A 21,237-nucleotide genomic window follows, 5' to 3' on the forward strand; every position below is an offset into this window, starting at 1 on the left:
CCTCTGAGGAAGGGGGACTTGAGAGTGTCATTCAGTAGCCAGGGAGGGGACTGGCCGTCCTCCCTTCTCCCACATACCATAAGCTCTGACCATACATGAGTTCTTAATTCAAGGCAGAATGGGAGATTCTGTGTCTCATTTACATGAGCATGAGAAGTGAAAGAACCACACCACAACACCCAGGCTGTGACAGAAACAGAACTTACTGCAACATTCAAATCTGATATTTACTCTTAAACATATACTAATGCTCCTCCTCAATGGATAAACAGTCCCTGGGGTGGAGATGTCAGGGATTTGGAGGGGGGTCGTGCCCTCCATCTGGGGCTTTAGGGGAAACCAGGGAAAGTCTTCAGATGTCCTCCTTTACTTGGGGTGGGGGGGGAAGAGCTGACCCGGTGCACCCCGAGGGTCCCAGTGTCCCTGCTGGTCAGGAGGAGCTGCACTTGTGGTCTCCAGAGGGTTATGGCTCATCGCCAAGGGCACGGTGGCTGAAGAGAAGAAACAGACTATTTTGGGGTGCCTCCCCGAGATTCACGGCACACCTCCCTCCCCCCCTTCACTCTTATCCAAACCCTGTGCCGAGTGCTCAGTCCATCAACAGCACCCCGTTTGTCCCTGATGGGGGAGGCATCATTTAGCATCACCCATTTAAGAGGAGGCAACCGAGTCCCAGAGAGAAGAGGGGAGCGGCCTGTCCCAGGCCTGGTCAGCACTGGAGCTGGGATCCAGGCCCATGCTTAGCCCGAAGCTGTACTGAGCCCCTGGATTCAGTCGCTGATGCTCCTGACACTCACTCGGCCCTGACCTGGAGGATGTCCAGTTCCTCTTTCTCCTGAAGAGCCGCATTTTGCTCGCCTTCTGGTGTGTGGGCTCCAGCCGGCAGGAGAGGCAGTAGCTACAGGACAGAGTGGCCTGTGAGCTACCAGGAGCCACACCTCAGGTGTCCCTCCCAGAGCCTGCCAGCAGCTGAGTCCCGGTGCCCCATGGGTCACCACGCAATGAGGTCTGGGGCTGATCAGGGAGCCAGGCCGCACGCTCTGCAGCTGGCCAGCTGAGAGAGTCTGGCCTGCCCTCACCCAACTCCTGTGCCCCTCACCTCTCATCAACACTGAGGGGCTCCATCGCCTGGAACCAGGCCCCAAATCGTTCCTCGGGATTCAGGTCATATTCACTTGCAGCCTGCTGGAGCAGCTGGATCTTCCTAATGACTTTGTATTTCTGGGAGGAAGGACAGGATGCAGACAGGTCCCGGGTGGGGAACCCTGCCAGTGACTTGTGCGGAGTGAGGATCTGGTCTGGGGTCTGTGCTCACTCGGGAACCCTCCTTCCTTCCTACTCCATTCAGGACTTGCCTGTCCTCACAGTTGGCTTGAATTAGTTCCTCATCCAGGAAGGTGTCCTTGATGCCAGCCCCTCCCGCACCCGCCAACATGATGGGATCCCCAGCTTTGTGGCATCTAACTGTCCCAACAAATGTAAGACCCGAGGGATGAGGACACGTGATATCTTGCCACGGGAGGTCTGTGATTTCCACTTCCCCACCCTCCCCACAGCTGCTGACCTCACGCCATTTCTGGAAGTTCACCAGATTTCCCTGGAAGGGAGACAGCCAATGTCCATCAGTAACCGCCCCCTAAGCCCATAACCAGCCCCACCCCACCCCTTCTCAGGCTGCAGGAATGTCAGGGCCCAGCAGAGGGCAGAGCTTCCACAAAGAGAACTTGACACTGGGCCAGGCTCTGGGCTCCAGACCAGGAGGGACAGGGGAGCTGAAGCCAGAGACCTTGTAGCCCACCCATTTCTGATGACACACGGGAAGACTGAGGCCTCAGGCAAGAAGGGACAGCTGGACCACAGATGTGCTTCCTGACTTGCAGGGGCTGATGGCTCTCCCCCAGGGGCAGGGCCCAAGGGGGAGGCTGAGTCCAGCTCAGACACAGCCTCCTGCAGCTCTGCAGGCAGGCAGCTCTGAGCTTGCCCAGTCCTGAGAGCCTGGTGGGGGGCTTACGCGGAGCCTCCATTCACGCATCGCTAAGACGGGCCTGACTCTGACTCCCTAGCTCCCAGGGGTGGCCATGATGCTCTCATGAGAGGAGGTTTGCCAGGTACAGAGAGCTCAGGGCCCAGTGCAAGGCTCTCGCCTCCCAAACCACAGGATCCTGCTCCCTGGCCCCACCTCCAGGCTCACTCACTTGTAGATCATCCTCCATCCCAATGTCCAGTAGTTTCAGGTGATTGAGGAACGTGCCCAGGAAGGGGACGACACCCTGTGAAATCAGGGTGGGAGTGGTGATGAGTCCCAGTTCTCAGGTGCCCCCATGGACCCTCCCCCAAATCCCTTCACCCCAGCCTCCTGCCCACCACAGACTCCCACAGAGAGCAGCCTAGGACCCTCAGCAGCCTCCCCCCTGTTGCACCCTCCAGGACCACCCAACGTCCCCCGTCAGCTACCAGGGGCGGCTTTTGGCAAATCCCAGGGTGTGCGGTCCCTGCCACTCCCCCCGCAAATCCATCTTGCGCCCAGCGATTCCAGGTCTCCTCCTGGTCACTTCCAGGGCAGGCATTTCAGGCTCTGGGGCTCCAGGAGCTGGGCTGGAGGAGGAGGGACCCCTCTCTTGGGGAGGCTTCCAGCCGCGAGGGGTGAGACCCCCTCCTCTGACACCTGGACCCTCCCCCTCAGGCCCCCTCACCTGCTGCTGCTGCCTCTCCTGGGCTCCCTGGGGGTCCATCTCTTGAGTGGCCCACACAGAGTTCACCTCCTGCAGGGTCAAGGACAGGCTCAGGGAGGCCACGCTACCTTCCCCGTGTCTCCCAGGCCCCTGATCCTGGACCCTGGACATCTGACGTCTATGGCGGCTCCCATTCCAGAGTGATCTGATTCTAGATCACTCCCAGCTCCAACACTCCCTCCTCTGTGCCCTCAGGCCTGCCCAGGCCCCTAAGCCTCTCTCCTCCTCAAGAAAGTGTGAGGAGGACTCCCATGCCTCCCAGGGTCCCCTGAGGACTCAGTGTCATCTGACTGTCACCAGTGCTCTCCCCTCCCCCCTCGAGGAGGAGGAGCACAAAGCTCGTGCACATTCCTCTCCCCCTTGTACCTCATCACCCCTGTGAGGCCTGCACCACAGATCATCTCCCTCCATTTCCCAGATGAGGAGACCAAGGCCCACAGAGGGGTGGTGACTTGCTCAGGGGCCCACAGAGGAGAGACCGCTCCCCCTCCCAGCCAGAGGCCCTGGCCCCCGGCCTTCACTCCTCCTCCAGACACACCTCTGACCAAGGCCCTGTCCTCTGGACTCTCGGGGTGTGTTGAGGCCCTCAGTCAGCCTGAGCCACGGATCGGGAGGCACAAGGTGTCTCAGGGGGCATATCCAACTGGCTTCTGCCTGTCCCAACCCCTGGGGTTTTCTGACTCCGGCTGGACCTGAGGCCATGCCAAAGGCCTCAGCTCCCTAGGATCCCCTCAGGATGGTCCCTGCACAGAACTCCTCCTTCACTCACTCAGGAAGGGGACCCCCGTGTGCCACATCTGAGTGACAGTGTAGGGGGTGACCAGGGCGTTGGGTGATGGTGACATTTGCATCCCTTTTTACTTGGAACCTTCTAATGTCCTGCCAGGAAAGTCCATTAAGAATCTGTAGGTTCCCCGATAATTCTCATTGCCATCTGGGGTGTATCCTTATCAACAAGGCACCTGGGGAGACTCTCACTGAGTTTTCAGCAGTAACCACTATAGGGATAGAGTGCAGAGTCCCAGAGAGCACACAGTTCTGTGCCAGATCCACCATTCGTTCCAAGGCTGGGCAGCCCCTGTGTCCACCTGGCCTGTGTGACCACACAGTGCCCGTCCCTGGGGCAGGCAGGGTGCCCTTCCCTGCGAGGTGCAGTGCAGATAGAAGGAGCAGCAGGGACCTGGCTTCCTGAGGACAGACTGGGCTGCTTTAGGAGGAAAGGAACCCCCACCCACTCCATCCACCCGCCAGCCTGGAGGAAGATGAGGGCCAGCTGATGGGCCCGCATGGAAGCCAGACACCTGCTCATTCTGCCGGCTCCTCACCTCCTGGAACAGTCCAACCAACACCACTGTATCCCGTGACCAAGGCCTCCTGCCCCAAACAGTCCCCACCTGCCCCTGCAGCTCACACCCCCGCTTCCTGTCAATCTGGACAAAACAGACCGTTATGTCTCAGAGAAACTTTCAGTGAAAAACTAACCAAAGCACACTCTGCCTGGTCCCTCCTCCCCCCTCACCTCCCCTCCTTCCAGATCTCGAGCCTCCACGCACCTCCATGAGCAGCTTCCTGCTCTCCCGCTGGTCCGTTTTGCACAAGGTTTTAAATTTTTGGCAGTTCCTCCTGAGGAGGGAAAAAAGGAAAGAAACACTGTGGGGTGGTTTAAGGGTAAATCCCTTTTGTTTGAAAACCCGAATTATCCAGACAGCCTGGATGAGCGTTTTCAATGTGTCCTCTGAGCCCTGAGGTCTCTGGGACTGGGGAGGGAGCTCTCCTGTTGTCACCTGGGGCCTTCGTTCTCTTATCTACTGAACATATCTGTTTTAAACAGTCTTGATTTCAGGTGGACAGAGAGTTCTGTTGCTGCAAAGCAAACCCTTGAAAATGTTCAATTTAGTTCGAGCCAGGGTCTGGCACTTAGGGAAACTGATTCCTAAAGCAGAACCACTAGCCTAAGTTTCCAGAAAGACTCCAAGCCTCCCAACCAGGTCAGACCCTGTCCCCAGGGTTCACTGTCTCCCAGGATGTCCCAGCTTACTGAAGGGCAGTGGCAGCCCTGTGGGGGGTGTCTGGTTCACCCAGGTGGTGACGCATGGAGAGAGGCCTACGCACCTGGACACCCGTCTCCAAGTCTTTTTTAAACGCTGAATGGAGGGGCTCTGCAGAGCCCAGAGGATGGCATGGAGAGAGGAAAGGTTCCTCAGGCCTTTGCACTCCTGGGGAAGGGAAGGGAATGAGCTGTGAGGGGAGCTGGAGCCCTGCTTCCTCTGGCTTCTGTCACCTCATGGACGTCCCCTGTCCTGGATGAGACAGAGGCTCTGGAAACCTGGGAAGAGGACAGCTAGACCCTGATGAGGAACACTCCCAGGGAGGAGGATTTTAGCTCAAGCCAAGGAAGGAGCCCAGGAAGGAGTGAGCATCCCACCACTGGGACCAGGAGTCAGGTCATTGAGACACTGGCAGGAGGGGCCTAAGGACTGTGCAAAGGCTCAGACCACAAACTTCAATCCTAAGAGCTGGAAAAGGAGAAGGGGCAGTTCCCCCGACTCCAGAGAGGGGCTCCCAGGGCCTCCCACATCTTACCTTGGCCACCTGGATCCAGAGCTCCACCAACCTGGCCCTGTCCTGGGCTGTCATGGTCGGGTCCCCGAGGCAGGTGGTGATGACACATTTGACCACTCTGATAAAGTGGGTCATGGTGGCACGAATGGTGGGTGCCAGGAACTCATTGGCCCTGTTGTCCCACTGGGACCAGATGGAGTCCAGGAAGTGGCGGGGCATCACTTTCATGAACAGCTCCTGGGGAGGACAGGGAGTGTTACCCAACCCTGCCACATCCCAGCTCAGTGTCCACAGCCCAGAGTCCCAGGCCGGGTCAGTGGTGAGAGTTGGAGCTCAGGAAGCTGAGAATGCGGCCTGAGGCTTGTGGGAGTCCCTGGGTGTTGCCTGTGTCCCCTGAGGGCACCCAGCACAGGATGACCCAGGACCCGATACGGTGGCGGGATAGTGACATTTGCTCGCCGCCCAGTCTCACTTCCTCCAAGCACCAGAACTCGGCTCCTGCATGACCATCTCTAGGGGCATCTTCCACCCATTCTGACCATCCTGGGGTCTGACTCCTCTTTCAGATGCACATTCCCCCAAGGCAGCAACAACCACGGGCTTTGTTTGTCTGCCTTGTAGTCATGTACACATGAGGTGTCTAATTAGTGCTGAGGCTGTTGAGGCCTCCTGGGCAAATGAGTGAACTACCCAAGGACGAGACAGTGCTTCAGTGAGCTCCCCTCCCCCACCAAAGCGCAGACACTGCCCAACTTCCTCTCTGCTCCCCCTCATCCACCTGCACAGCCACTCTGCACGGCAGCTGCTCTCAAAGTCCATCCCTACTGTCCACATGAGGACAGCAAAGGCTTGGGAGTTAAGAAGGCTGCTCAGGTCACATGAGGGTAAGTGGGGAAGCAAGAGGTTGGACCGAGATCATGGGATTCTGGATCAGGAAATGGCAGGTCTGGGGCAGCTGATGGCACAGGGAAGGCCGGCCCCACCTGCCCTGAGAGCCCCGCTGCTCACCACATCCATCAGTGTCAACTGCTCTGCCACCAGCCGGGGAGGGAACTCCAAGAAGTCAGGCTTCTCCTCCCTCAGCAGGTTCTTGGTGGTCACGTCCCAGGGGCAGGCCGGCTCTGGGACTGGATCTGGCTCTGCTGTTATCTCTCCAGGTGGAGGGAGGATTCTCCCTGGAGCCAATGGTCCAGCTGGCTCCAGCTCAGGAGCTGGCACTGGGGCTGGAGCTGATGTTGGTGGTGGCTCTGGTCCTGGAGGGAGTGATGGAGGTGACACTGGCTCCAGCTCTAGCACAGGTGGTGGAACTAGAGCCGGAGCTGGATCTAGCCAGGGAGCTGGCCCTTGCTCTGGTGCTGGAGCTGGAGGGAGCTCTGGAGATGGTCCTGCAGCAGGAGAAAGAAACAGTGTCACTCAAGTAGCTGACTTCCCCTGTCCTGTCAAAGCCAGGAAAGACCCCACTGCCTTGAAGTGAACCAAGCCTCTGAACACTCTGCAAATTGTCATCCCAGACTGCAGTCGCCTCACCTTCCAGCTCTGCCTCAATGGGCCGTGGATGCTCCAGCTGGACCTGGAGAAGGTAGGCGTGGCCGTGCAGCCCTGAGCCAGGCAAGCTGAGATGCAGAGAGGCCAGCTTCATGCTGAAGCAGGGATAGTGCAGGAGCTCCCAGAAATCCTGCCCTGGGTCCAGGCAGGTTCCCACCAGAGAAGAGATGGCACTGGGGGAGGCAATTGGGCAACAGAGTCAGAGGCCTGGCCTTTCCCTCCACACTTCTCACCCAAGGCACCCTGGCTTGGGATTGGGCCCTATGCCTGCCCCTCTCCATCCAGGTGAGAGCCACATGGCAGCCCTGACCCCTGTGAGGCTGTCCTGGCAGTGGCAGGCCTGCTCATCCAGCAGGTTGACACAGAGTCTGTTGTGACTCTCTTCCCACGGACACTCTTCTCCTGAAGGTCTGGGACACAGCCCACCCCAGTCCTCCATGCACTTGTGCAACTGGATTGAGCACTGAGACAGATTTCTGACCAGGTTGCTCACACACCTCCTGTTCTGGGCCTGGAGGCGGTGGTCAGAAGAGGTAGATGTGGAGAAGGGGAGGCAGATTAAAATGGGTCTGTGGTGGGAATGGGTTTCTAGGGGAGAACTCAGCCCAGCCACCCCTCTGGTTCCCAGGGGTCCTGGCACCCATCCATAGCTCTTTGACTCCTGTCCTCCTGGAGTGGAAGCCACCGGACCTCTGCCTTCCCATGGGAATCAAAAGATGCGTGAGATGCGGCTTCTGACAGGCTCACCTCAGCCACAGCCTCCATCTCTCCCCCCACAGCTTGTTCTTTAGAGACAGGAGGCCGTCCTTCTGGACCCAAAGACCACTCACTTTTTTAGGTGGTCCTGCGCTCTGCCCTCCTGGCTGGAATAAGGGGAGATGCCTCCAGATGTAAAGGAGGCTATGAGGGCATCCCTTGGGATGGACGGTGGATGACAAGACCTGCGAATGATGTCTAATGTCAATGTCTGACTCTCAGACGGAAATTGAGGCCACGCATTGTGTCTCCTTCATTCACTGAGTTTACTGTCTCCAAATGTCCTGCATGCAGTAGGTGCTTAATCTACATGGTTGAATGAATGTAGTCCACCCAGAACCATCCCAGACACCTGAGTGGGCCTAGGGCCTCTCTGCTGCCCCAGAGATCCTTGATTGGCTACCCCAAGGAAAAGGACCAGGACCAGCTGGATGGAATCTCCAACTCCTTGACAGGGTGGTTTCCATGTGCTTTTCCAAACTCAGAAAGGCCGCATCTCAGAGATGGGTGAGGCAGACTACTTTTCACAGGGAAGAGAGAAATAAACACCATGAACAACCACAGCACGTCCACAGCCCTCTCTGCAGAGCCAGGCACCAGGTAAGCACCCGCCATGGCTGATCCCATTAGTTCCTACAAGATCCCCATGAAATTTATCCTCTCCCACCCTACTTTTCAGAGGAGCAAACTGAGGCTCAGAGAGATTTGGTGACACTCCCAGGACACACAGCTGGCAGGGGACAGAGTCACCACTGTGCTGAGGAGGGAGTGGCCACTCACCTAGTAAACAGCTGGTCCAGGACCTGGTGGGATGTGTCTAAGGCCAAGTAGTTGACCATGAAGGTGGTGAAGCTAGAGATGTTCCTCCTCAGGAAAGCTGGTGCGATGGACTCTGTCAGCTTCTCCATCATGCCTGTCTGGAGGGCCCGCATCCTGCAGGCCTCATTTAAATTCACGGTGGACTCATCCTCACACTGAGGGAGAGGAGGAGGTACATACACTCAATGACATCATGGTGAACCAGCGGGAGGATTGAGGTGACTTTCTACCCTCCTGTGTAGCTGGTGGGAAGGAGTGGAGGTCCAGATTCCTTTGGGAGTGGGACTGTGGAGCACTCTAATGAGAAAACCCCGGGGGGTTCCTGGGGAGACTCAGATTTGAGTCTGCATTCTAGTAGTGCCTTGGTCATCTCAGAGTCCTGGGTATGAAGACCTCTCTGCACCCACACTCACCTCAGACCAGCCCTCTTCATTGATGGACTGGTGCACCTGTGTCCTCTCCAGGGAGATGGCGAACTGGAAACCATCTACCAGCTCCTCAACCATCACTTGGGTGCAGCTCTGCAGTGACAGTGCCCAGAAGTCAGGCCAGGAGGCATCAGGGGCCTGCCTGGACTTTGCCACAGAGGGAAACCCCACCACAGTTCAGGCACAGAGGGGCATCTGCATAGTCTCCATCAGGGAAGGAATGTGATGACACCTCGACGGCCTGGGATTCACATGTGGGTAGAAGAGCTTGGTCCCCAGCACTCACCATCCTCTCCTGCAGCCAAGATCTTCAGTATGAACATGACACACCACCAGATCTCCACCATTTAGCTACCTGCTCCTGCTCAGGGTGGTTCCTCCTCATACTACCTTCTCTAACTCCACCTCCCACATACACACACACACACACACACACAATGAGGGTCAAGGGGTGTGGGGCTGTCCATTTGGGATCACAGTTGTGGCCTGACCTAGAGTGGCCTGCCCTGGGCTACGCTGTTACCTGATGGTTCCTCCTGCCAAAAGGCCACAGACATTCGAGGTGAGGGCTGAGCCAATGTCTAAAGCGACTTAACATGCTCTCATTCTTGGCTTTCCGGGAGCCAGAGCCTCGGAAAGTCACGGGACAACACGAGAACATCCTGCTGTGTCTAGTGTCTCCACTCAAATGAACTGGACAGGAGGCTGTGGTTACAATGTGGGTGCCTGGTAACCAGAGTTCTAAGTTCTGTTGGGGGCTGTCACCAAGGAAGTGAGGTCACTTCTTCAAGGTTCTATTACTTGGCCCCTTCCTTCAATCAGACCCACCCAAAGCCCCCGCTAGGCTGTTGGCTGCTCTCCCTCCTTGCCCATGTCATCTCCATCACTGTACACAAATATCCATCACCACCCTCCCCACAGCTCCTTGGGAGTGGAACCAGTGGCCAGCTTTGAGGAGACAGAGCTGAAGTCACACCTCTTTTATCCTACCAGTTCTGTGTCCTGGAAAAGCCACTGTGCCTCTCAAGATCTCCCCAGTCTCCCAACCTGCACAATGGGGATGGTGCTAAAAACAGCTTTCTAGGAACATCGTCAGGTGTATATGAGATAATACCTACAACACCTGTGGGCTGGTGTCACATGTGTCTAATGCTGAACCTCCCATCTATGTCAGTCCCATCTGTGCAGCCTCCACAAATCCCCACTCCATACTTCTTGTCACACATCATTGGCCTGAATTTGGTCTGGTCACTCTTATCTGCAAGAGGGGTTAGGAATTTTATCTTTTAGTTTGTTGAATTGCCACCCAAAATAAATCCGATTCTGTGTTCTGAATATTAAGGGAGAAGGTGAACAGTGGAAACTCCCCGTGCTCTCTCCCTACACTAACCTTCATGTTGAAGGGGAGGAGATGATCTTTTCAGATGAATCAAGCATGTATTTACCTACCACAGGCTTTCTTTTCTTGTTGTTTATTCATCCACAGAGAACAAGAAGTCTTGCTTCCAAACCAGAATGTATGAGACGTCCACTGCCCTCTGTTCCCAGCAGAATGACCAGAACCAATTTGTTGGCTTTTATTTGCCTGGCCCTTGTAAGTAGATCTGAGAACATTCTTTCTGTGTCCTTCATAGAGTGGGTCTGGGAGGGTCTGAGGTTGTAGAGAATTGTAGGCAAATAGCAGGCTCCTGAAAAACTGAGTCAAATTTGAATCTCTGTAATTCAAAGAAGGAGAGTGATATCAGCATCATGGTGGAAGAAGACACCTCCTGTTTTTCTACTCCTGCACTAGCAATGCCTTGGCATCCATCCATAGACAAAAGTGCCTTTGTGGGAGAAGTGTGATCCAGCACCATACGCCAAGGGACCCAGAGAGAGTCTCACCCAGCCATGCATCTGGTAATAGGCAGACAGACCTCGGTCCCAGCTCTGGACCCTGCAGTGGCCCATGAACCAGCTCAAGCTCCTTTCAGCTGCTGCATGGAAACCCCTGAAAACACTGTCTTATATCATGACACACAGAGGAGAGGGCCTTTGTGGAAGTCCAGGTTTCACGAAGAGAAGTTCCAGCCCTCTGTTGGAGCACAAAAATATGAGTCTGGATGGGTTGAAGAGTTTGGAGGCATTGGCAGATAGGTACTCTTAGAGGGCTTTAAAGGATGTGGATCCTGTAACTGCACTGAGCACTCCATCAAGAAGTCTCCCATGACTTGTGGGGTATGCGTCAGCCATGGATCTCCCCAGCTGGCCCTTAGGCACCCCCAGTGCTCTGCGTGCCTCACATACACGCACCTCCACCCTAGGGCTTCTTCCTTGTGTATGCTCCCAACAGTGGTGGTTAGAGTGAATTTTGGAGGACAGCTAGTGAGCACGTGCAAAAACTTGGTCCGAATCCGCAGGCCAGAGAGAGACCACAAACTTGAGGTTTCACACAACCTCTGGAATACAAAAGGGAGGCTGTCAGCGCCCAGCCTATTACATCACAGCATCAAGAGAATGCATACAGGCTGGAGAATTCTGCCATTAATTAACAAATTAAAAATGCTGAGATTATACTGGTATAACACATTAAAATACAAATGTATTATTGAAACATATATTAAGTTTAAAAAAATGACATTTCAAATGTTGGAAAAATTAAGTTTGAGAAATCTTGTAGGTGGTCAGTAAACATCTGTCCCTCTTTCCCTCTCCAGAGCAGCCGTATGTATATGTATAAATACACACACACACACACATATATATACCCCCTTTAAGTTCTATATATAGAGAGATGCATATGTGCATGTGTGTCCACAAACACTCATACATATATATAATGCATGTACCTATGTATATCATATACATGTATGTATACATGATAGAATACTCACATGCACATTTGTATATCTCTACAATTTCACCTTCAATAAGGTAAATTTCCGGTTTGTATTGACTCTAAATAACTCTGCATTTTAACTTGTTAGGTCTGTTTCGCTTTGTTTTCCCCAAACTTTCTGGTTAGTCCTCTGGGCACTTCTCAATTGGATAACTGTTATGTGTTTCATTCGTTGTTGTCCTTTCATTTTCTCTTTTTAATAAACATATTTGTTGAAATATGACATACAATCAGAATAGAGCACAAATCCAAGTGTAAAGATTGATAAGTTATCAAAAGGTGTACACATGTGTTAACACCACCCAGGCCAACAAACAGAACATGACCAATTCTATTTATAGTAGATTATACATGATATATATAATAGATAATAACCGCAGTTACCCAGATTACTATTTCTCCTTTTTCAGGAAGTAGCACACTGAATTACAATGCATAAAGCAAATTTGGTCATGATGTGGCCTCCTTCAAAAATATAACCGGATTGGGAAGGTTAATTTTTTTTAGGAATACATGAGTTTAGTTCCAGAAAAAAAGAGGCTTGTAAATTTCCTTTCCTGTAATGACCTTGTAAGATTTGTGTAGCAAAGTCAAGCTATTCTCATAAAATGAATCAAAAAGTTTTTCCCATTTTTCCTGTTCTGTGGAAGAGCTAGAGTCAATGTGTATTATTTCTCTCCTGAATGTTTGGTGGAATTTGCCAGCAGAGGTGTTGGCCACGATGAAATGTGGGAATGTTTTAAACTATGGATTCAGTTTCTTCTTTAGATATGGGACTATTCCGATTTCTCATTTCTTCTTGAGACAGTTTTGGTAACTTTCATTTTCCTGACAATTTGTGAATTTCATCTAAATGTTCAAATGTATTGACATGTTCTTTATAATAACCCGAGTGTTGTCAGGGAAGGTCTGGGGTGACTCTCCAGGGGGCAGAAGTCAAGCTCAACTCATGTGTCCCCGCAGCTTCAGGCACCTGGATGCTGGAGGGAGAGCTTGTTCTCATTGCAGGACGAGAGGCTGAATGCTTTTCTTTTTGCCCTCTGCTCTCCATTCACACCAGCTCAGGAGACCTTGTTCCTGGGCAAGTTGGCGTGCAGGCAATGCCCCATGTAAATTCTTCCAGGCCTGGTGGATATTTGGAAATTTTTTTCTCAGATGTTCTCTTGACACCACATGGCAACATTTGTATAATATTCTCTCTTTATTTTCTATTTGAGTCAGTTTTGGTAATCACATTTTCAATTTTTAAACTTTACAAGGCTGTGTCTCTTAGACTCCTAAGTGTTTTCCGTTTCAACTCATTCAAACTTCTCCCGGATATTTCTGACTTATGGTGATTCCTTCTTCATGGGAGCTCTGAAGCTCTTCCTAGCTCCCTGGTTGTTGATGGTGGCAGGTACACGAGTTTCATGGGGCCGAAGTTTAGGCAGTTTGATTGCCAGCCTTCTGCTGCACCATTCTCAACCCACAGACACCGTGCTTCTCTGCTTGTCCCAGAGCCTTCAGTTGTAATTACTCTTCCTCCCCAGGGCTATCTCCAATCTCATGTTGATATTATTGCTGTTCTCTGAAGCATTTGATGGTGTGTTCAAATGAACAAGCATTTTGGATCCTGAACCAAAGAACCATTTACAAAACGCACTCTGAATGTGATCTGCTTTTCCATTCATTAAACTTTTCTCATAAACTTAATCACTTTTCTCCATGTGTGTGGAATTCGGTAAGGATGTTCCAGAGCCCAGGTGATGTTACTTGATTTAGCTATAAATTCTAGGGCTTCAGGAGAGCTGTTGCCACAGATGGAATGAGTTGGCTGGGCATTCTTCCTTCATTAAGTGGTTGCATTGGATTTGAAGATAATTGTGGTTTGAGTCTTTTCCCTAAGTAGCCCCATCCGTCTCAGCAGGTTTCAGTACAAGAACTATCAGTATGTTCTGGCCTTGGTTTTTGCCATTGAGGAAATCAACAGAAACCCCCATCTTTTACCCAATATATCTCTGGGAGTTGATCTCTATAATGTCCTGCACAATGAACAGAAGGCACTGGAGGGTTCCCTCATTTGGGTCTCAGGGCTGGGCAAAGACAACCCAAATTACACCTGTAGGAGAGAGAGCAAGTCTCTAGCAGTCCTTACTGAAACAACACGCGCAATTTCTGCCCAGATTGGAACACTGCTGGAACTGTACAAATTTCCACAGGTAAGCCTGTGTGGGATGGGGAGCCATGAAATCATGTCTACTTTAATGCCATTCTCAAGTGCCTGAAAAGGAAGAAAGGAGGAGACTGTGTTTATGCATCTCTCACAGGATGTAATCTCCCAGGACGAGTGTATAGAGTCTTAGTGAGGTATGCACATTTCCTTTGTTTGGCAGCCCTAAGCACTATGATTTCATCCATGTCCATTGATAACAAGGTTCCAGGGACCATCTGCTGTTGACCAGATTGGGTCCCAATCCTGAGTCAACAAGTCATTTGCATGAACATCATTTGCAACGATGCAAATGAACTGCATCAGAGGAGGCAATGTCAGGTGTAAGGTGCAAGTGTCAGAAAGGGCCCATGTCACTCAGGGCTCAGACAAGAACATTCTAGCATCACAGCCTCCAAAGTGCAAGATAGGGAGGGACAGCCTCACACACCCAGGGCCCAGGGCAGCCACAGGACATTCTATGTGTGACCCATGCAGGGCTGCACACCAATCATGAGTGCAGAAACACCACAAGCCCATGAGGCCCTGCCTGGGGAAGCAAAAGTCAGGCTGAATTTATAAGATTCCAAATCAGTAACTCAAGATCAATGCAGAAATAAAGTTGCATTTTTGATTTTCTAAAAATTGACCTCCTTTGCTTTCCTCAGTTCTTTTAACCATGCTAATTCCGGGATCAATATGTTGTGATGATCCACTTCTGCACCCTCAACATTGGTTTCCTCCATTATTAATGCTGTTGTGAGAATTTCCTCCCTTTCCTCACCCTAAAGCAGAGGATACTAGCTGGAAGGAACCCCTGTATTCGCCATCATGCCAAACATCTATGACTATGACAAAGGTCACACACACCTCTATGGCCCTGGAGCAAAGGGGATTTTAGGGCAGTGAAACCATAGTTCTATATGATTCTGTAATGGCGGATACATATTACTACGCATTTGTCAAAACCCATAGAATGTACAACACAAAGAGTGACCCTAATTCCAACTATGGACTTTCATTAATTATAATGTATCTGGACTGGTTCAGGAATTATAACAAATGTACCACACTAAAGTTAGTGATTTGTAGTTAATAGTGTTATAGTAATAATGTTATATAAGTTATATAGATTACTAATGAGATGTTAATAATAGGAAAACTATGCTGGGAGGGATGAGGGGATATATAGGAACTCTATAATTTCCACTTAATTTTTCTGTAAACCTATAACTGTAAACCGTTATATGAAATAAAATCTATTTTTTTAAATCATATTTTCCTATCTGGTAGCCTCTAGCTACATGTCACCATTGAGAATTTAAAATGTGGCTAGTCTAAATTGAGATGCGCTGTAAATGTAAAATACACTATGGGTTTCAAGGATTTTATATAAAAATATGAATGTATAATACCTCAATGATAATTACATATTGACTACATGTTGAGATAATAATTCTTTGGAGATGTTGGGTTAAATAAAATATATTAAGATAAAAAAATGAAAGGCTTACATGGCTACTGACTTGGGAATTGCAAGATGCACCACCACACACACACACGAGACTCTGGCTGAGGCAGGGGGTTCTAGGTTTTGCAACCACCTCATAAATTTATGGCCTCCCACACTCAAACCCTCCTCTCCTGACTTGGAGCAAGGCTATTGCTATGGGTTGAATTGTGTCTCCCACAAGATATGTTGATGTTCTAATCCCTGGAACCTATGAATGTGACCTTATTTGGAAATAGGGTCTTTGCAGATGTGATCAAGTTAAGATGAGGTCCTTAGTGTGGACTCTAATCCAATATGACTGGTTGGAGAGGAATCATCATTTGATGACAGAGGCAGAGATTGGACTGATTCAGCTGCAGCCAATGAACACCGATGATTAGCAGTCACCACCACAAGCTGGGGGAGTCAAGGAAGGGCCTGCTGATACTTTGATATCAAATTTCTAGGCTTCAGAACTGGGAGAGAATGAATTTCCTTTGTTTTAAGTCACCTACTTTGTGGTATTTTGTTACAGCAGCCCTGGAAAGTCATACAAGTATAAATGGCAGAGCTCATGTCACACAGGAAACATAAAACAGAGGCAGACAAAAGGGGCTTTATTCTCTTCCTTCCAGGTTGGAGTGATTTCTAGACAAACTGGTTGCTGTAGCAGAGGTCCCTGGTGTCACTGTGGTTTTTCTGGGGCCACAGGAGCTGGTGAAGCTGTTGGGCTGTTTGAGGAGACAGAGATAATGGTATGCAGAGCCCTAACTACTATGCTGGAAATTATGGAGATATTTGTGATTCAAGAGTCCTTAACTGGGGAAAAGGCCATCACAAGGTGATTGGAATCAGGTCCGACTTGTCCTTCCCCACTGATGTCTGAGAACAATGGGACCTTGTCCAATTCATGATGAACCAAAGAAGACCTTCCGTGTAACCTTATTTATAATATTGAAAAATTTCCAAACTCTTAAGTGTCTATTGATAGGATGCTGGTTAAAGATATTATAATAAATTTCAATTAAGTAATCTAGTCATTAAAAATCAAATCGGAGTCTATTTTTGAGCAAAAACTAAGTTTAGCTATTATAGGATACCAATGTTGTGAAATGAAATTTTTGTGTTTGTATACATAAGAGGAAAGTTGGCTGGAAGACAAAGCACCAAAATATTAATAGGGAATAGCTTTGAAAGATGAACTTACAGTTGACTCAGTTTTCATTTTTGTCTCTCTTTGCTTACCTGATTTTCTACTAAAATGATCATGCAATTTTGGTAATAAGGAAAATTGTGTATTGTTTTACATGACTAGACCATAATCGCTGAAGATTCTAATGAAACAGGTGGGAGAAATAAGGGATCAGGTGTGTCTCTGACTTTTGTCAGGAAACAGCGCTCAAATCTCTGGCTACAAGAGGAGTGCTGCTTTTCTAGGGTAAGGGCTTAAACAGCTTATTCCCTCTCCAAGGAGAAAATTATCTAACGTGTAGTTCAAGCCTGCAGATAAACTGCTGAACCTAAAAGACAGTTGTCTTCAGATCACTGTTATAATCTCCATCTTCTTTTAGTCTCCTAAGCCGCAGCATCGCTTTATCCATCCTATGTCATCCATGCACCCTTGTTGTTGATGTTAGTGGTGGTGGTTGTGTGTGTGTGTATGTGTTTGTGTCGAGGTAAAGGTGAGGGGAGGGAAAAGGTCAAGGAAATAATGATGGCAAAGATTGCATCATAAAATTGAGACTTCACAAGTACTAGCCACCAGTCTTAATCTTACATGCACCTTAAAATCCTGTGTCATTAAAATGTGACATTGGTGACAATCCCAACCAAATAAGAATACACCTCTAATTGTTGACTCTCTTTCACTCCAGATGAAAACTTGGTAGATGACAGAATTTATACTAAAAATTTAATGAGAAAGGTAGAGAGAATTCAAACCGTGAAAAATTGATTATTTTCATTAAAAAGTAGGATTAGTCTGTTTTGCAACATTTATAATACCAAGAAAAATAAAGAAAATATGCAAAAGCAAAACAAAGTACTGAAAGAAAATATAAGACAATATCTTTATAATAGGAAAGAATTGTTTAGAGAAGGCATACAATGCAGAATGATAAAGAGAAGATTAATAAATTTGAACTACATTAAAATGAAAAACTTCTGCACCAACCACCAAATAAATACATCATGCACAAAAATGAAATACAAGCTACAAACAGATTGAAGACATATGCATTTCATATATCATTAAAATATTAGTACCTAGTACAGAATATATAAGGATCTATTACAAATGTAGGAAATAAAGATAAAATAACTCAGTTGAAAAGTGGACAATGAATATGGACATACAACCGAACAAAAAAAGAGGAATCTTCAAATAGCATCAAAGCATTTAAAAATACTTCACTTCATTTGTAATGATGATCCAAAAACTTCAACAAGAAATAAGAATCCATTTTGCACCCAACAGATTGGAAAACATTTTAAATGTCTGACAATATACTACGCTGACAAGATTGTAGAGTCAAGGGCACTCTCACACTCCGTTGGCGGGAGAACAAATTGGTAGAGGGATTTAGCAATATCAACTAAATTTAAAGATGTTCATAGCTTATGACCCAGAATTTACCATCCTAGGTATATATTCGAGAAGAATTCTTGAACTGGTACATATTCAACAGTTTGCAAGAGAGTGTATTGCTGGATTTTCATATTATCAAGAAAAAGGAAAAATGTATTCATCCATCAATAGCAGAGTGGATAAGATCTATTGTGGCACATTTATATATCAGCATAGAAGACATCAGTGAAAAATGCTGCTACACGAATCAGCATGGATAAATCAAACAATATTTAGTGAAAAATACAATAAATTGCAGAAGGACACGTAGAGTGATTTCATTTACATCAAGATTTAAATCTAGCAAAATAATGTTATATAATTCTGTGGATACATAAACACCAGTAAAACTCTGCATAGGGATAAATAACATAAAATTCCTGTGAGACTTCAATGCAGGAAATGGAGAAATGAACAGAATCAGGCAGGGAGGACTCAATTTGAGAATATCTGCGTATCTGAAATGTCAGAAACAGACTTGGTGTTGTGTGAAAACTTAATAATGATTAGTTATGCTTACATAAGTGATCTTTAATTTTGTATTTTTAGCTGTATGTTGGAAACACTCCATAATAAAAAATTAACAGGTGAAACCACAAAACCAGTTTTATGACGGGGATGCATATCGTTAAAAAAAAAGATCTTATAAAGGAAATTTGCCATTCCATGAAAAGCCTATGAATTCTAAAGACATTTCTTAGAGTAGTAATCTGAGATACCAATAGATTTTTCATTGCTATACAGTTTGCATAAAAGGAAAAAAATTCACCTGGGTGTTGGATGGAAAGTTCACCCCATTCACTTTTCTTTTTTGTATTTACTGATTTAACTGTAACTGTTGGCTGTGACTGGATTTTCCCGATTCCTATGCAGTCAACTGCTCCCCAAGATGGGAGGAAGCAGCTTCGTGCTGTGTGCACTTGTGTCGCTCAACTCACTTGGCTGGACAGAGACGTTTTGGTGACTCTGGACCCTTTAAACAAGCTTGTCCTTTAGGGACCTGTAAGTGACTCGCTGACTTGTAAACAATTCCCACACTTCATTCAGGGCTGGGGAGATTTTCAAGCCCTGGAGCAGGTTTCCCAACCTCGGCACCACTGACATTTGGGGCCGGATGATTCTCTGTCGGGCCGTCCTGGGCCCTGGAGGACGCTGAGCAGCATCACTGCCCTCCCCCTCTAGATGCCAGGAGCGCCCCCATTTGTAACGACCCAAACACCGCCTCCAGACGCGGATAAGCCCCCTGGGGACAAAATCACACGGAGGACGGTGATGGGGACTCTGAGGAGGGGCCGGCGGCGCCCGGAGCTGGGAGGAACAGCAGCCTCGGTCGCCCTGACCCAACAGCCCGGGGGAAACGGGGCTCCGGAGGGACGCCGGGCCGTGACGGGGCTGCCCGCGGCCCAGGCCCCTCCCTGGACCGCGACCGGAGCCGGGACCGCCCGCCGCTCACCGAGCCCCGACCCTTCGGCCGAAGGTCCACGGGAATGCGGTCCGCGCCGAGAAGACTGGACACACCGCGCAGACCTCCCGCTCCATCCACGGCGCCGCCCGCGCTTCCGCTTCCGGTCTCGGGCGGGCGTTCTGGGAGGACGGAAGTTCGGGGAGGACAGACGTTTGGGGGCTCCGGGTTGAGGCGGCGTGGGGGGGGCGGGGGGGGGGCGCGCCCCCCAGCCTCGGGGGAGGTGTCTAGTTTCTAGAGTGAGTGCGAGGCCTGGCCGCGGGCTGGGTCAGCACCAGGGACAGGGACCAGGTCTAGGGGCGGGGCTGTGGGTGGAAACCAGTTCTAGGGGCGGGGCTGTGGGCGGGGACCAGGGTGCGGGCGGGGCAAGGGGCGGGGACCAGGATGTGGGCGGAGCCAGGCCCGAAGGTTGTGGGCGGAGACCAGTTCCAGGGGCGGGAAGAGGCGGGTGGGGCTGGAATAAGTCTGGCCGACTTCACAGTGGGAGGAAATCAGCTCCAGGGGCGGGGCTGGAGGCGGGGCTTTCCGTGGACCCCTAGACTGTACAGGTAGCTGGATGTTGAACAGCTTTTCTTCATTCCTTTCCTCACGTTTATACAGCCTCGTAGAATGATGTGCCCATATTTAGAATTATAAATTTTTTGTGCGTGTTTGCTGTTCTTAATTTCATTAAAAAATTGGATCATATATTCACATTTCTCTACAACTTACTGTCCCAAGCCAGTAGATAAGGATATAACGCTATTTTAATTTTAATTTAAAAATGTGGGGGGAGGGAGGCCACTATGTCGTAGATGCACGTTAGGAAAACTTCAAAGAGTGGTGCAAAGTCAGTAAAATATTCTCACTCTACCACTGTCTCCCAGTCCTTTTGCACAGAGATAAACATCCTGTTCTCCTCTATCCTTCTAGACATACTGTGTATATGTGGGCCTGTGTATATGTTCAAGCCCAAGAGGGGGGTCCCCAAGCAAAACCTGAAGCCCATGAATTGTCTCATGCGTCAGATGTTACTTAAAAGAGATTTAAATTTCTGGTGGAAGGAGATGAACCAGTGATGAATCCACAGGAAGACAACAAAGAAATAAGGGAATTTTACCACTTAAAAGGTCAAAGGAAAAAGTGAGAAAGAAAATGTGTTCATAATATCTGATGTAGCACATCTCTGGATAAGATTCGTATGCTATAAAATGGTAAACACTTATGTCATAAAACAGTAGACATTGAATTTTGATTTCTCCTAATTCATTAAATAGTTATATTGGGCAAGGGGAATTATGTTTTTAATGTATGTAAGTACTCTTCATGCTGATTTTTTCAGAGAAGAAAGAAACTATAAATAGTCAAAAGATGAAAAATGAAAAAGTGTATGAGTAGCTAATATAGAAATACAGATTTTCAACCAGAAAATTTAAAAAGTTGTTTTTGGAACCAGAGTCAAGAGTGGGGAAGGTAGATTTCATTATAAGGCTTGAAGTATTATTTGAGAGATGTGCGTATAGACACACACACACGCACACACGGGAGCCTGAATTTGCATTCCAAAGGGATCATCGAACTCTACAAATAATTTGTAAAAAGGATTCACTTTACAACAGTAGAACATATTTTGTAAACTACAGACTTCAAGCATAAAAAAAGCTCTCATCATCCAGGTAGAAAAATGAATGGGGCATCACTTTCCAACCGACATGGTGATAAGCATTTTACATACATTACTCTTGAGTATTTTCACAGCAACCCATGGGA

General features: G+C 49.0%; 1 protein-coding gene and 1 long non-coding RNA gene across 7 annotated transcripts; one reads left to right on the forward strand and one right to left on the reverse strand.

Moving 5' to 3' along the window:
• Positions 1 to 209: 209 nt before the first annotated feature.
• Positions 210 to 8,962, reverse strand: LOC147911138 (ral guanine nucleotide dissociation stimulator-like). Of its 6 annotated transcripts, none has more exons than XM_087428512.1 (13): positions 8,828 to 8,962; positions 8,376 to 8,569; positions 7,670 to 7,780; positions 6,822 to 7,012; positions 6,303 to 6,679; positions 5,316 to 5,531; positions 4,845 to 4,948; positions 4,286 to 4,355; positions 2,694 to 2,762; positions 2,196 to 2,270; positions 1,100 to 1,221; positions 798 to 898; positions 210 to 491 (listed from the first exon to the last, which is right to left on the reverse strand). In XM_087428512.1, exons 1-13 carry the CDS (start codon positions 8,918 to 8,920, stop codon positions 367 to 369), a joined length of 1,848 nt encoding a protein of 615 aa, XP_087284638.1. In that variant the 5' UTR covers positions 8,921 to 8,962; the 3' UTR covers positions 210 to 366. The 6 variants fall into 6 exon arrangements, with proteins under 6 accessions (XP_087284638.1, XP_087284640.1, XP_087284639.1 ...); XM_087428513.1 differs by having other exon boundaries at positions 366 to 491; positions 809 to 898; XM_087428514.1 differs by lacking the exon at positions 7,670 to 7,780.
• On the forward strand, positions 6,430 to 10,646 carry LOC147911139 (uncharacterized). Its single transcript, XR_015551528.1, has 4 exons — positions 6,430 to 6,873; positions 7,468 to 8,632; positions 8,879 to 9,096; positions 10,329 to 10,646. It is a non-coding gene; the product is annotated as an uncharacterized LOC147911139 (long non-coding RNA).
• The last annotated feature ends 10,591 nt before the right edge of the window (positions 10,647 to 21,237 follow it).

The sequence above is a fragment of the Ceratotherium simum genome, unplaced genomic scaffold (assembly GCF_057802395.1).
Source record: "Ceratotherium simum simum isolate JZ-2026a unplaced genomic scaffold, ASM5780239v1 HiC_scaffold_61, whole genome shotgun sequence".
In the NCBI taxonomy this organism is placed as follows: Eukaryota; Metazoa; Chordata; class Mammalia; order Perissodactyla; family Rhinocerotidae; genus Ceratotherium; species Ceratotherium simum.

Bases quoted from the DNA above. Each gene is read 5' to 3' on its own strand.
- LOC147911138 (XM_087428512.1), bottom strand. From the start codon at position 8,920: ATGGTTGAGGAGCTGGTAGATGGTTTCCAGTTCGCCATCTCCCTGGAG. The intron at 5,532-6,302 runs GTGAGCAGCGGG...TGTCCTCCCCAG, and splicing joins AGTTGACACTGATGGATGTG to GAGCTGTTCATGAAAGTGAT. The intron at 2,271-2,693 runs GTGAGGGGGCCT...CTGATTTCACAG, and splicing joins AGGAGAGGCAGCAGCAGCAG to GGTGTCGTCCCCTTCCTGGG.